A 14,434-nucleotide genomic window follows, 5' to 3' on the forward strand; every position below is an offset into this window, starting at 1 on the left:
GAGGGGAGCAGTGGAGAGAGGCTGGAGCAGCCCAGGGAGGGATGTGGGATCCAGGGAATGAGGATGGCCACGGCACAAGGAACCACGTGGGGGCCAAGGGGATTTGTTTTCCCTTCTGGAAGAAGGAGAGTGAAGCCAGGAGCCTTTGCTGTTCTTTGGTCATTAAATTGGGAACTTCTGGATAAAGCCTGGACAGCATCCATGGAACTCTTCCCCTGGCAGATCCCTGGGCTGCCATGGTTCCCTCTGCAGGACTGACCCAGCCCAAAGAAATGCTGTTTGTTTTTCTCTCTCTGTGCAGAAGAAACAAGCACTTTCTTTTTCCAGTTTAATTAGGGTTTCTCATTAAAGAATTCCCCTCCCAGCACGTTTGTTTTTCCAGCACGCACAACCTGAATATAACAAAACAATCCACTCTCAGCTGCTGGACTGATGGAACAATGACAAGTTTTCCTGCTCAAAATGAAATAAAATGTAAAAGCTTTTAATTTTTACTTCCTCCCCCTGAGGAGGGTGGGAAAGCCTTGGGAATGTGAAAAGGAAGGCACTGGAGCAGTGGGATCAGTGCTGGAGCTGAGGTAACCAGCAGAAAGATGAGTTTGTCCCATTTCCTCTCTGGGTTAGGAATAATCCTTTTGGAGTTTATATTAAAGTGAAATTATCCCAGTTTTTTACACTCTGTTTTTTAAGTGATGCTAAAGCAGCAAAGCTGCAAACCCTGAGGAGGATTTAATTCCACTGCCCCCTTTGGTGACACCACTTCTCACACAGGATAAAGGTGTGGGTGCTGGGATCAACAGAAATCCTTCATGGGAATGCAATGGGATGTGGACTCTGCAGTGGCAAAAATGATTTTATTGCAGAGCTGCTTCCACTGCCTGCATCTCCTCACAGGGATGAACTGGAGGAGCAGCTTTATTTCCCAAAGGTGTCAGGGCAAGGATGTGGAATGGGCACAGAGAGGCTTTTATAAACCACAGGATGTGCTCCCTCCTGGGCAGTCTCACTCTGCTTTTTATTTTTTAACACCAAATAAATACAAAACAATCCAATAAAAAATGAACAGCAGTAAATCTGAGAAATGGGTCTCCTTTAAAAGCAATACTGTTGACTGAGGTGAGGCCCCAAATATGTGGTTTGGGGAGGGAAAAGCCTCCCCAGGTCTGCAGCACAGATGGCTTTGGATAAATGACAGAATTCCATCCAGGATTTGGGATGGGGGGGGTGCAAGGACACGTTTTTGGAAGGTAGAAACAAGAGGCACTTAAATCTCAGAAGGTTTTTTATGAGCATTAGGAATTTTCCTACTTTATGGACTTCCCTAAGTGTCCTCCTGAGGTGTTTCCTCCACTGCTGATGGAGGAACCCAGGAGGAAGCAGCTGTAGTGAAGGGCCTGGAGCTCCATGGAAAAATCTGGATGGAACAGGTGAGGCTGCAGCAGCAAGAAACACTGGAATTCCTAAAGGATAAAGCTTTTCCAAAGTGCCCCTGCTTGTGCAGGGGATGGCCAGGCTCTTCCCACTGTTCTCCATGACCACCAGACTCCCTTTTCCCATTTTTAATTGTACAGTCTTTGCCTCACCAGCTCTCCCCTCCTCATGCCAGTGAAGGACAGGTGAACAACACACAGGGAGGAGAGGCAGGGAATGGGATCTGGGGATTGGGAAAAAGCAATGGAAGGAAAAAGGCCATTGTTTCAATATTCCTACAGAGTTCTGTCAGGTGAAGGACTGGGGCAGAGACTGCTGAGGGACACAGGGGAGCAGCACTTCAGCCTGGTGTAAAGAAACACTCCAGTTATTTACTCTGCAGCTCCTATCTGCTGTAAGATTCCCAGCTCCCAATTTTACACAACAGGAATCTCCTCCAAAGTATTCCAAAACAGGTTAAAAATAAGATTTAAAAAATAGATATTAAAAAATACTCCCTTGCTCCTCCATGAAGGTGAAGGTGGTTTCTGGTGTCTCTGAATCACAAAATTCTCTCTCCTTGGACAGCTCCAAGTTCTGCTGCTCCAGGCTCTCTCCTTGCAGAGCCTCCTGATGTCCAGGAGCTAAAATTTCTGCAGGAATTTGAGCACCAGGTCCCGCAGTTTGACCCTCAGGGGCTCGTCATTGTCACAGATGATGTGGGTGGAGTCCTCCTCCAGCTGGATCAGGGTCTCTGCCTCCTGCAGCAGCACGATGTGGCCCTTGGCCGTGTCCTCCACCTTCACGTCGCTGAAGCCGTGCTGGGTTTGGGGTGGGAGAGGGACAGAGAGGGAAATCAGCACAGCTCAGGAACCTCACTGGACAGTAAATCAGCCCTTGAAGGCCCAAACTTTTTAAATCAAGCATTCAGCCTCATCTGTTTTGTTATTGCACTAATACTACCCTGAGGAAAATCACAAAGAGCAGAGACCAGGGCACAGGGGTGAGGGGAATTTCATGGAATCACACATTGGTTTGGTGGGAAGGGACCTTAAAGCTCATCCAGTGACACTCCTGACATGGCAGGGACACCTTCCACTGCCCCAGGGTGCTCCAAGCCCTGTCCAGCCTGGCCTTGGACACTCCCAGGGATCCAGGGACAGCCACAGCTTCTCTGGGAAACCTCTGCCAGGGCCTCCCCACCCTCACAGGGAACAATTCCTGCCCAATATCCCAACTATCCCTGCCCTCTGGCAGTGGGAAGCCATTCCCTGTGTCCTGTCCCTCCATGCCTTGTCCCCAGTCCCCCTCCAGCTCTCCTGGAGACCCTTTAGGCTCTGGAAGTCTGCAATCCTTTATTTCCTGCAGGTGAAAACAAGACTCCACAGAGCAGCAACCAAATTTGTGCAGCTTCCTCAGGAGGCTCCTCCACCAGTGGAGACATTTCCAGATCTGTTTTTCACTTGGTAACCTTCTTACAGATCTTGTGGAGATTTAAATGCTTTTTGAGACTCCCTCAGCTGCTGAATCCAGAAGTTCTGTGAGGCAAATCACTCACCCAAAAACTCTTCTTCCATGGGAAACAGGAGGGGATCACTGACATGAACCCTGCAGAGCAGGACAAGGCTCCACAGGGAACAATTCCCTCTATTTTGAAGTGCAGGGACACTCTGGAGCACTTCAGCAACTCACTGGCCTTTCTCCATTTCAAGCTGCACTAAAATGATTTCCCCTCTCTCTGCTACCAAAGCAGCACATCTGAGAGGTGCAGAAATCTGCTGGAATCCCACCTGCCACCAAAGACTGCTCACCTTCTCCAGAGTCTGCACAAACTGGTCCATGGGGATGGAGCCACTCAGCAGAGGCTTCAGAGATTTGCACTCGGGCACATCATCACTCACCCGCTTCCTCTTCTTGCTGGCAGGAGGTTGGGGAGGTTTTGGAGGGAGCTGAGGGATGAGAAGGAAAAGAAAAATTTAAAAATCCCACTCTAAAAGATGCAACAGGTTGGGAAACAGGCAAATTCAGAGAGAGTGACTACTCAGGGAATGAGAACGTGGCTTAGCTCCAGCCATTTATGAGGATTCTGGTGTTGTAAGCCCAGGTCTAAGTTTATTTGGCAGCAAGAATGAGTGGAGAAAGGAGTAAATGAACAACAGCAGCCTCAGACCAATTCCACTGCAGCACTTCAACGTTCCCAGAGCTGCTGAGGTTTCCAGGGAAGCAGCTTGGGAAGAGGGGGCAGCCTGACTGCTGTGCTCTGACAGAAATCCTCACCAACCTTCACGTCCCTGACATTCCCACCCTGGGCTCTCTTCCCAAGGCTCCTGGGCCCAGCCAGCTCTGCTGCCCAGTGTGGGAAGGGCTGCTCAGTGAGGCCCTGCAGGCTCATGGATCTGACAGAAAGGGGAGCAGGGCAGCCACTGCTGAGCAGCTCCCTGGACATCACCTCCTCCTGCCACGAATTCCAGAGCCAGCCTGAAGGGGGTGGCAGGAAGGGAGAGCAGAGATGTGCAACCTCCAGGGAAACTGAAGGCAGATGGTTCCTTCCCAAGCCTGATGTCCCAGGTCATCTCTCTCCTCTAACCCTTGGTCCTCAGAGGTTGACTGATGCTGTTCCTGATTGTGGAAGACAGCAGGATGATCTGTAGCCTCTCTTCAGGAATTATCTCACTTCCCCATTCATCTCAGGCAGGCACATGGCCAAGGAAAAGAGGGCAGAGAGAGATTTATTTGCCATTCCCTGCTCTGGGTGTCATTCCTCACCTGCACATGCCAGGGCTCTGCCCCAGTGGGAAGGAGCTGCAGGAGGGGTTGCTGGGGTCCTGGATGGCAGGAAAAGCCAGAATAAAGATATTTTTCTCCCTTTCCCATCAGACTGTACCTGCAGCACGTGCTTGTTGTCCTTAGTATGCAGCACAGCAGAAACTGTTGCCAAGGAAATACCAGGCTTGATCTCCAAGGGCACGAGGGAATCTGCAAGCTGAAGCAAAAGGAGATTTTGTTCAGCAAGTGATCAGCTCAAAACGTGCATGAACCCAGCTGTGAGATAAATTGGCAGTGTGGTATTTTTAAACATGGGCTAATGAACTGTAAACACAAAGCCACTGATAGACTGAGAGCTCCTTGGACCTGCCCAGCCTCCTTCCAGCTCTCAAAATTATGGATTTCACACCATGAGCAGAGCAGCACGAGGTCTGCAGGAACCAGGGCTGGTCTCAAAAACCACAACAAACACAGAGAACCCTTGTGTGAAAAGACTCATTAATAGTTTTAGTTAGTAAAACTCGTGGCCTAATCCAGCATTATTATGTTTGCTATGCTGATGGACAATGGAAAATCAAAGTGAGTTTCCTTTCAGTTCCTGACTGCAGAATATCTGGAATAAGAAGTGTTTGTCCTTAAAACCCCAATGTTTTCAACCAACCCACTGTTGATTAGCTTGAAATTATTCCAACAATGCTGCACAAAACCCTTCCCACTGCCTTTTATATAATTCTTCCCTGAAAGACATAAAATTCAGTTTTGGCTTGGAGTTTGGATCTGACACTGCTGGCAGTGCCTGGAGTGGGCAGAGCTGCACCTGCTGAGGCCAGAGGAAGTTGGCCAGTTGGGAAGCACCTCTTCCAGCCACTTTTCCAAAGGAATTCTGCAGAAAACAGTGCTCATGAATGGAGAAAATGATTCCTTTTTTCCCTCCAAGGGAATTCAAGGTGCCAGGATGCCCAATCCTTTAGCCATGAAAGCACTGAGAGGGTTTTTTCGTTGGCTTCAATGGTGGCAAAGTTCTTTTAATAAGTTCTGCAAATCTCACTTGTTAAAGCTGCAGGTACATTTTGAGAGCAGCTCCTTGGAATAAAGCAGTTGGTGTGTTGGAAAAAAAGGCTGCATTAAAAATCCTAAATTTTGTCTGTATTCAGCTGTAGTGAATCCTAGAAATCTAAACTTGATGGAGCAATTTCAGCTCACTGTTACTCTGGGACTCTGTTCAAGATCTTTAAAGCAGGCAATTTGAATACAGCCTTTATGGTTAGTTGTTGAAGGCAAAGAGAATGAAAATATAATGACAATCATTGCTTCAGATTTCTCCTGGGATGTAAAAACAGCAGCACTTGCAGCAGTGAGTTCTGCTGCCTTCCCAGTGGTCGAAGGCACTTTCCATTCCAGCCACCTTCCTGAGCAGGATCGATACCAAACGGGCTCTGATGGAGAGCAAAATGACAAATCCTGTGGAGAGAAAGATCCTTAAAGAACAGGGGGTGGCTTGCAACCAAAGTCTTCTCCTGCCACTGAAGTATTTTGCTATTAACATTTCTGCAGGTTTTAAACAGGCTAAATAGCAACACGTGGATTATTTACAGTCAGAAGGACAGTAGGAAAGGCATTCATTTTGATTTCCTCCCCAGCTCACAGCCCTCTCCATGCGGCAGCCAATTCTTTTATTACAGAAACTCAGTGACCCAAACCAAAAAGGTCATTTAATCACATCCAGTAATTCACCCACCAAGGCCAGGCAGCACTGCTCCACTCCTTTCAAGTGACCTCCTGCACACACAAATCACAGAACTCCTCCAAAATGCTGCATTAAAGAAACCTTTTTTCACAGAGGCAGCAAGTCTTGTCTGAACTCCAAGCTATGGCAACTGCACTGTTTCCCCTCACAAGTGGTTTCAAACTTTAATTCTCCTGGCAGCCAGGAAGCCGTGTCTCATTTCAAGGTTGAATTTGTCCAACTGGCAGTGGCTGGCTCTTGTTGTGCCTTTGTGTGTGAGATTGAAAAGCCCCCCACCAAGCAGGAATAAATGAGTCTTCCTTCCAGTCATTATCCCGAGCCCAGTGTCACATGCTGGCACCAGGAAAGCCACCAAAGCAGGGACACTGAGATCTAACACCACATTAATCAGTCCCCTGCCCATGGATGAACACTTGGACTGCCTTAGGAGAAGTTTGGGGGGGATGTGTGCAGTATTTCAGTTTTTAGCTTGGGATGTTCTCCTCCTGTGATCAGAGCTGCCTGCCCACGCTAAACCAGAGGAAAGATATTTTTACCAATAAGTCTTTCCTGTAGGGTTCCATTTTCCACCCCAAAAGAGGATTTGACACACACCCTGTGAGCACAAACACTGCTGTTGGCTAAATTACAGATGTTGATAAAGAACAATGTGGGTTAAGGCACTCTTAAAACTCTCCTAAAGACTTCAATGGGGGCAACTCTCCCCAGGTTTAAGCTGTCCTCAGTCACCAGCCAAAAATCCTCTTGTTGGCAATGAGAGGCTGAACAACCCCTGAGGATGGGACCTGAAACTTCACAGTAAAAATAAAATGAGGCTGAATAATCAATGAATAAAATCAGGGCACGACCAGACTTCCAGCACAACACGGTCTTGGTTCTCTGGAGGATTCTCCCAGGGACAGACATGCTGGATGTACATTTTAACATCCCACTTGCAGTAATTTCTCCTTAGATTTTTGGGAGACCTCCCCAAACTCCTCCTTTTCCCCTTTTCACTTCTGGCTTACACAGGAGAGGGTGCAGGAGGGCTGACCCAGCAGGGAGAGGCAAAGTTTGGGCTGAGTGAGGTGAGCTGGATATGAAGAACAAGCAGGGGCACAGCAAAGTGACCAGCAGCTAAAATCCCCTGAACTTTTAGGACCTGAAATCACTGATGTGTACATTAGATTACACAATGTGTATTTAGAAAGGGTTTTTACATCATTAAATGTGTTTTCCGGATTTTTAAACTGCATAAATGTGGGATGTCTGCATTAGAGGTGGGATCAAACCAGAGAGCAGATGGGAAACCCCAGACTGTGGATTCCTCTGGCAGTCCTGAGGTGGGGACAGCACTGGTTAAAGGCAAGAGATTCCCAGGGAACTCCTGGGCTGCTGCTGCAATTCCTGAAGGGACATTCTTGAGCCTACCCCCAGTTTTCATTAATGACCTCAGCACAGAATGAGAAGGAGTGCTCAGAATGTCCCACTGTAGTTTGTAGGGCACCTTTAACAAAAACAGGACCAGGCTGTGAGAGAGGAAAAACTCCAAGACCAAGAACTGGAGTGAGAAAACCAAGATGGAATTCAATAGCACAAAATGAAGGCCAAGGATGAGGCTAACACTGAGAATTTCTGCTGTGGGCTGGCAGCTGCTGCAAAGGACAGAGGTGAAGGGTTCAGGTTTATTAGTCCATCCCAGGAGAGTCACAAATGTGACACGGCCATGAAAAAGGTAAATTCAAGCCCAAAAAATATCAGGTAATTCTCTCTGAGATGAGCTATCACTCTTACATTAGGCCTGGCAAGATTTCATCTGAACTACTTGTAAATTGTGGGTAATTTCAGTTCAAGTAAGAGATTCTGAAAGGTAGAATAGGCCAGGAGGAGCTGTCTGGTAAGGGGAAACTAAATATCTTGGCTTGTTTAGCCTGGCAAAAAAGAAAGCCAAAGGGAGAATTTGATTATTCTACATAAACACCACAGGGAAAAATACCAACAAAAGGGGAAATGTATTTATGCTCAAACATGATGTTAGGAATAAATGTGTGCAGGCCAGCAGTGAGTATGTGTAGGCTGGAAATTAGGATGTTTCTGGCCATCAGAGACAGTGGGGGCTTGAACAGCATCTATTGGGAACAGCAGGGGCAAAAGTCTGTGCAATTTGAAATCTTACATTTTTTGGAGGCACATTTTAAACACTGCTGGTAACTGCAGCTGGGTTCTGGCCACGTAAGCCCTGAGGGCACTTCCATTTCTAGGTGGGAATGATGGAATACAGCCTTGGAGCTTGCTGGGTATGAAGCAATTCCCACCCAGATCGCAGCCCCTGGATAGGATGGAATTTGTATGGGACAAAAAAAATATCCCCTGCCAATTATTAGAGAAGCTCAAGGATTTGAAGATCTGCCTGAGCTCAGGAAAAGCCTTAGAGGTCACACCTGCAGAGGTTTTTATTGTAACTACTCCTCAGCAAAACCTGAATGCAGAACCTGCCTCATCCTCCATCTCTCCACTGCCCTGCTCCTCACGCACACCAAATCCAGTTTCTGGGTGCAGGAAAGCATCTTTAGTAGAACAAAAATTGCTTCAAGGCTGTGCAGCAGCCTTTTCACAAGCAAGGAGGATCTGCAGAGTCAGTAGTGTAAGCAGAATTAAAACCATGGCTTTGCCATGTCACTAAAATTTGGATGGTGATGTCAGGAGAGAAGGATAATTTCCCTCACCTCTTACTTCCTTGCCTCCTCTTATCCTTTAATTTTTAAAGTAATTTAATTAATAATTTATTAATTATTTAAATACCAGGAGCTCTGATGGCCAGGCCAGACACAGGAGGAGTCTCCAACAGATCCAGCCTTGGTTTTACAGCCCCTGCTAAACCAGGGGCCAAGAGCAGGAATTCTGCCACTGTCAGATCCTACAGAGGGACAAAAAAATGTGGGGTCAGACATGTGGGGTGAAAGGGGAATTGAAATGTGGATTTGTGACCAGCAGGCACAGAGAACAAGGCACAGGCACGCTGCAGGCAGGATGGAAATTGGGGGATTTTGCTACTGAGAGCTAAAGGAACAAAGGCTTTTCCACCACAGAACAGCCCAGAAATGAAGGGCACCTGTGGGATCATTAGTGGGTGATCTGAGTCAGGTCCTGTTGGGTTTTCAGCCTCACATTTTGACACAATCCAAGGGTTTTAATTCAGCTGCTGAGTTAACCCCAACTTCACAGAGCTGGGGGTCTCCCACAGCTCTCTCTGGAGCAGATTTTAAACTCTCATTAACTTCAGTGGACAAAGACTCATACCATGAACACCTAAAGATTTTGCTATTATCACTTGCAAAAACCCAGCTTTGGGTTTTTGGGTTTTTGCTGGCTTTGGGCTTCCACAGAGCCAGCATCCAGTGAAGAAATAAAAGCAGCACGAGGGGCAGTCTGCAGTTTTGAGCAATGAATTAAAGCTCTTCTTTTCCATGGGCATGTTCCACGTGCAGCTACTGGACCAGGGTTCCAGATCAGCAGGAGGAACCTTGTCCCCAAACCCTTGTCCCCAAACCAGAACCACCAGGGAATAATCCAGGTGGGATTCCAAGCACCAGAACTCACTCTACCCACTCAACACTAACTCTATCCACTGTTTTTTGCCAATCCTGTGCCAAAAAAGCAGTTTAAGGAGTATTTAAGGGGTGCAATGAAGGAGATTTATGGCTGTTTAATGAAGCTCTTCCCCGGGAGCCTGGGAGCAGGCAGGGAACAGTTGTTTGAGAAACTTAAAAAAGAATGGTGGAAAACAGAACCAGCAGAAGCAGAAATTAGGCTTGGATTTGAATGAAAAATGACAGGTAGGGGAAGCAAGGACATGAAATATCTTCAAAGTAAAGGCAGTAAAGCTTGCAGATGCAAGAGATGAGTCATTTGAAAGACATAAAAACTGCATAAATCAAAATATTCAAAATATAGTAACCATTTTATGGGTCAGGATGTCAAGTCAAGATGGGATGTTGTTGTTGAAGCTGACTGGGAAGAGAGAGCTGAGCGCCTGGCTAGAAAAGTGTTATCTCACAGCCAGCCATCAAAAATGAAAGGAAAAACAAACCTAGACATTAATACAGGCAGGCAAAGGCAGGCTGGAAGCAGAAAAGCAGATCTGAGTTCCACCTGACTAAACAGGACAACCTGTGGATAAGACCAGCCACAGAAAAGGTACAGCAACAAAAAAAGGCAAAGGAAATGAAGGGTAACACATTCCAAGCACAAAAAAAAGAGAAGAGGAGGGAGGAGAACTCTCTCATGCTGAATGGCCAGGAGAGAAGAGACACCAGAGTGAGGTGGGAGATGTTTCTAAGCAGAAAATAAAGGCTGCACTGAGCTCTGCTGGTGTAAATCAGGGGGATTTATCAGCACTGGTTCTGGCTTTGTGTGAGGAGAGTTGGTAAAAGCTGGGAAAGAACAGTTTTGGGGGAATGTCAAAAGGTGAAGTCCATCCTGGAGACTCCAGGCAATCCTGCAGTGAGCTGGGAGCTGGGGCAGGGCTGAGCAGCAGAAGCAAACAGGTTCCATTTCACTTAAACAGGTTGTATTTCACTTAAACAGGTTCTATTTAATTTAAACAGGTTGTATTTCACTTACTTCTTGTGAGGCTACAGCACACTGAACCCAGGGGGAATAGTCAGGGAAAAAGGAACACAGAGGTCAGAGACTGGATAATGTGAGGTCACCAAAATGAGCTAGGGTGGGAAGAAGGACAGAATTGAAAACTCCTGCGTCCCTGAAACACAGAAGGAAGTTGGAAAGGTCAGGTAAAGGTAAGGAAAAGGAGTCAAGATGAAACCTCCATAATTATAATGGCTGTTTTCCTAATTCTTCTTTGCAGCATTTCCTGATAATTTCACTTGGTGTCAGGCTGTGCCTCGTACCCTGACACTCTCCTGACTGGGCTGTGTCCTGAAGAACACAAAACTGAGTATTTGAAAAGCACAGAGCCCTCAGTGAAGTGTCAGCTGCAGGCACCAAGTGAGCTGCACCATTGTTCAGCTGTAATTAAACTGGAGGCACTTTATTTGCTCAGACACTACTGTTTAATTTTATCTGTTTGCTCCAGAAGGTGTTTTCCATTTTCCCATCTTTCTCCTGTGAGCAGACAATGCCTAACCAATTTCCAGGAAGCAGTCTTTTTTTATAATTTTTTTTTTTTTTTTTAAGTGAAAGGCAGATGCTGAGAAGAAATTATTTAAAGTGTAAAGGTTTGCACAATCCCTGGAAGAGCCATTCCAGCCTGACGCCTTGGGACTGTTAAAAACTCTCTCCAAACAAAGGCTGCTGTGAGTGTAAATCTCATTATCATACAACAGGCCTGCCTGACCTGCCTTTGCCTTCACTCCTCAGTGATTGAAATATAGACAGGGTCCAGCAGAAAAAATAAATTTCCATTAGTCTGACAGGCCAGGATCTGACTCACTTCAAGTTTTGGGAAGGAAATTTCACTCCACCACAGCATCAGCCTGCACTGACTGGAGCCATGCTGAGCCAACCCTTTGGTTTCCAAAAGCTGGAAGAATCCAGGCAGAACTTTGAGCTGGGAAAGGGACTGGAGATGTCAGGAGGGGGCCCTGATCAGGACTTCATTGCAGCAACCATTATTTTATGAGACTTTAAGGTTTACTTCACACACAAACCCCAGCCCTGCAGCACATTTAGCAATTACTGGTTTTTCCAGGGTGGATTTCATCATTCCATTTCAGGCTAACATGGTTTTGACAAATAACAAGCCATTGCAAGGTTTCTAGGAGCTATAAAATGCCCTTTTCAATTGCCACTTGAGCCTGCACAGAACCCCAGGGCTGGTGGGAGCCCACATTAAACAAATGCCCTTTCCTTGCAGCACAGAAATTCCTATATTCAGGAACCCTCAACTACTGAAAAGGGAACATTAAGCAGCAAATACTCCCACACCAGGGAGCCCCATCCATCATGTCTGAAATCTGTCTTGCACAACCCACTCAGCAGAAGGGGAAGCTGAAGCCATTTTTTACCAGGACCACGTAGTTTCCTTAAAAAGAAGGCGCAAGATCCTCTTTTGGAGGATGATTTGCATATCTTGGAGCTGAGGAATGGCATCCTGTTAACAGTCCTGAAGCACAGCCTTGCTCTCAAGAGTGTTTTCAGGAGAACCAAGCAGATTTTGCAACGAGTTGTAAAGAGCAGTTTTGGAACCAGGGAAAATCCCAGAATGGATTGGGTTGGGAGGAACCTTAAATCCCACCCAGTGCCACCCCTTGCCATGAGCAGGGACACTTTCCACTACCCCAGGTTGCTCCAAGCCCCATCCAGCCTGGCTTTGGACACTTCCAGGGATCCAGGGGCAGCCACAGCTTCTCTGGGAACTCTATTCCAGGGCTTCCCCACCCTCACAGGGAAGAATTTGTCCTCAGTATCCCATCTAACCCTGCCCTGTGGCAATGGGAATATATTCCCCCTTGTCCTGGCACTCCTCCCCTTGTCCAAAGTCCATCTCCAGCTTTCCTGGAGTCCCCCTTCAGGTGCTGCAAGGTCCCTCCAGACCCTTCTCAGGCTGAACAATCAGCCTGAGGAATCCCTGCATATGGACAATCGTGAGGTATTTCTCCTCCCTGAACATGGATAGCTCTGAAATTAGGACTCCTGTGTGAATGTAATTAGATTTTATTTGTTAGGGGAGGAGAAAAAAAGGCCATTTATATCCTTTTTCCAGATTTCTGCTGGACCTCTCCAAATTAAAGGATGTGCAATGGAAACCAGCTTGCTGTTCCCAGGCTGGTGATGCCACATTCCCTACAGAGCATCCTCCCTCCCAGCAGCTTTGGGAAGTGCAGGGAGAGCTGGAATCCAGTCCCTTCAGAGGCTGGGCTCTCACACAAAGGCTCAGCTCCACCTCAGAGTTCAGGTGGAAACCCAAAGCTTCAGTGGGATTTGAATAATCAGTGAGCCGCAGGCTGGCTCCCTGCACTCTGAACTCAGGATTGGTTTCATGCTGGTGAATTGAAGCCAAGTTTCACCAGTCTTAGCTTTAATGGGATCCAATAAATATGTAAATTTCCCAAACAATTAAATATACATGCCAAGATGGAGCTGCAGCCAAGCATATTTTGTAATTAAAGCCCTCTCCTTGTCTCCAAGCAGGGCTGGGCAGGCTCCTCACAGGAATGGTGTGAAATGGTGGCACTGGGTGCTGTGGGCTGGCTGAGGGATTTGTTATGTGGGTCCCAGCTCTGCACTTCATATTTGGCTCAACTAAAGGATGCTTCCTCCTTCTACACTCCAATGAAAAGTCACTCAATATTGCAGTTTCTAAAGGGCAGTAATGCCTGTTTGCAAAAAGCCACTGTCACCTTTGATCCAAGGACACATTTGTGCTGATTGGATTGTCAAAAAAATATTTTAAGCTCATGTCTGTCAGAATATGGGTCACCCTTAGTAATATGGGTACATTTGGATTTGACTTATGGGGTTAATAAATCATTAATAGATGTTGTGGGGATAAGTAATCCACATTTTAGATGGCTACAAGCAATCCATTAACCTGCTGGGCTCCTGCAGCCTGTAGGAATTAACCATTTATGGAAATTGTTGGAGTACAAATAAGCCTTTTCATTGCTTCTTTAATAGGACTGAAAACTGATCCTTAATGGGAAGGGTATTTCTAACAGCAGGTGAATTTGGGGAAGGAGAAAGACAACTCCTGGCTACTAACTCCTAGATTTTCTGGATCTTTTCCATGGTCCTGGGGCATTAATTCAAACTGCTCTGCCTAAAACTCCCTCATATTTAAACTGGAGGTGACTGGTTTCTTCACACATGGCAGAGATCACTGTTTGTCTTGTGGGATGGCATTTTCTTGCAAAGGACAACTCACCTGAACACAGTTTTTGCCTGCTCACAATCACAGAATCATGGAATAGTTTGGGTTGGAAGGAACATTAAAGCTCATCCCACTCCAATCCTGACACTTCCTCTATCCCAGGTTGCTCCAGCCTGGCCTTGGACACTTCCAGGGATCCAGGGGCAGCCACAGCTTCTCTGGGAATTCCAGCCCAGCCTGTCCCTACCCTCCCAAGCAGGAATTCCTTCCCAAGATACCACCCTCATCTCCCCTTTCCCAGTGGGAAGCCATTCCCTGTGTCCTGTTCCTCCATGCCTTATCCCAAGTCTTTCTTCAGCTCTCCTGGAGTCTCTTTGGGCCCTGGAAGGGGCTCTGAGGTTTCTTCTCCAGGCTGAACAGCTCTCTCAGCCAGCCAATGGGGTTTCTTTTGTTCCCATTAGTTTATAGAGTGAAATTATCTCTCAAAAATGGTTCTTTTCTGGCTCTTCAGTTGACAGAATGTGCTTTACATGATGAAAATCAGCTGTAAATTCCAGCCACAAGACATCTTAAGGACAAATACCTTTAGTTCTGAGGCTGCACCTCCAGTCCTGAGGACACCTCTGGGTCCTTCACAACAAGAAGGACATTAAGGGGCTGGAGCATGTCCAGGGAAGGGAATGGAGCTGGGGAAGGGGCTG

The 14,434-nt window shown here is 46.8% G+C and overlaps 1 protein-coding gene across 1 annotated transcript in view; it reads right to left on the minus strand.

Annotated features, from left to right (window-relative positions):
* Positions 1 to 982: 982 nt before the first annotated feature.
* INTS9 (integrator complex subunit 9) overlaps positions 983 to 14,434 on the minus strand; it is a 61,568-nt gene continuing 48,116 nt past the window's right edge. The window contains exons 15-17 of the mRNA XM_064411547.1: positions 4,295 to 4,393; positions 3,222 to 3,359; positions 983 to 2,231 (exon numbers count right to left, since the gene is read on the minus strand). Coding sequence (XP_064267617.1) covers positions 2,055 to 2,231; positions 3,222 to 3,359; positions 4,295 to 4,393 — 414 coding nt within the window. The 3' untranslated portion in view covers positions 983 to 2,054. The remainder of the gene's footprint in view (positions 2,232 to 3,221; positions 3,360 to 4,294; positions 4,394 to 14,434) is intronic.

The sequence above is a fragment of the Passer domesticus genome, chromosome 3, assembly GCF_036417665.1.
Source record: "Passer domesticus isolate bPasDom1 chromosome 3, bPasDom1.hap1, whole genome shotgun sequence".
Classification (NCBI taxonomy): Eukaryota; Metazoa; Chordata; class Aves; order Passeriformes; family Passeridae; genus Passer; species Passer domesticus.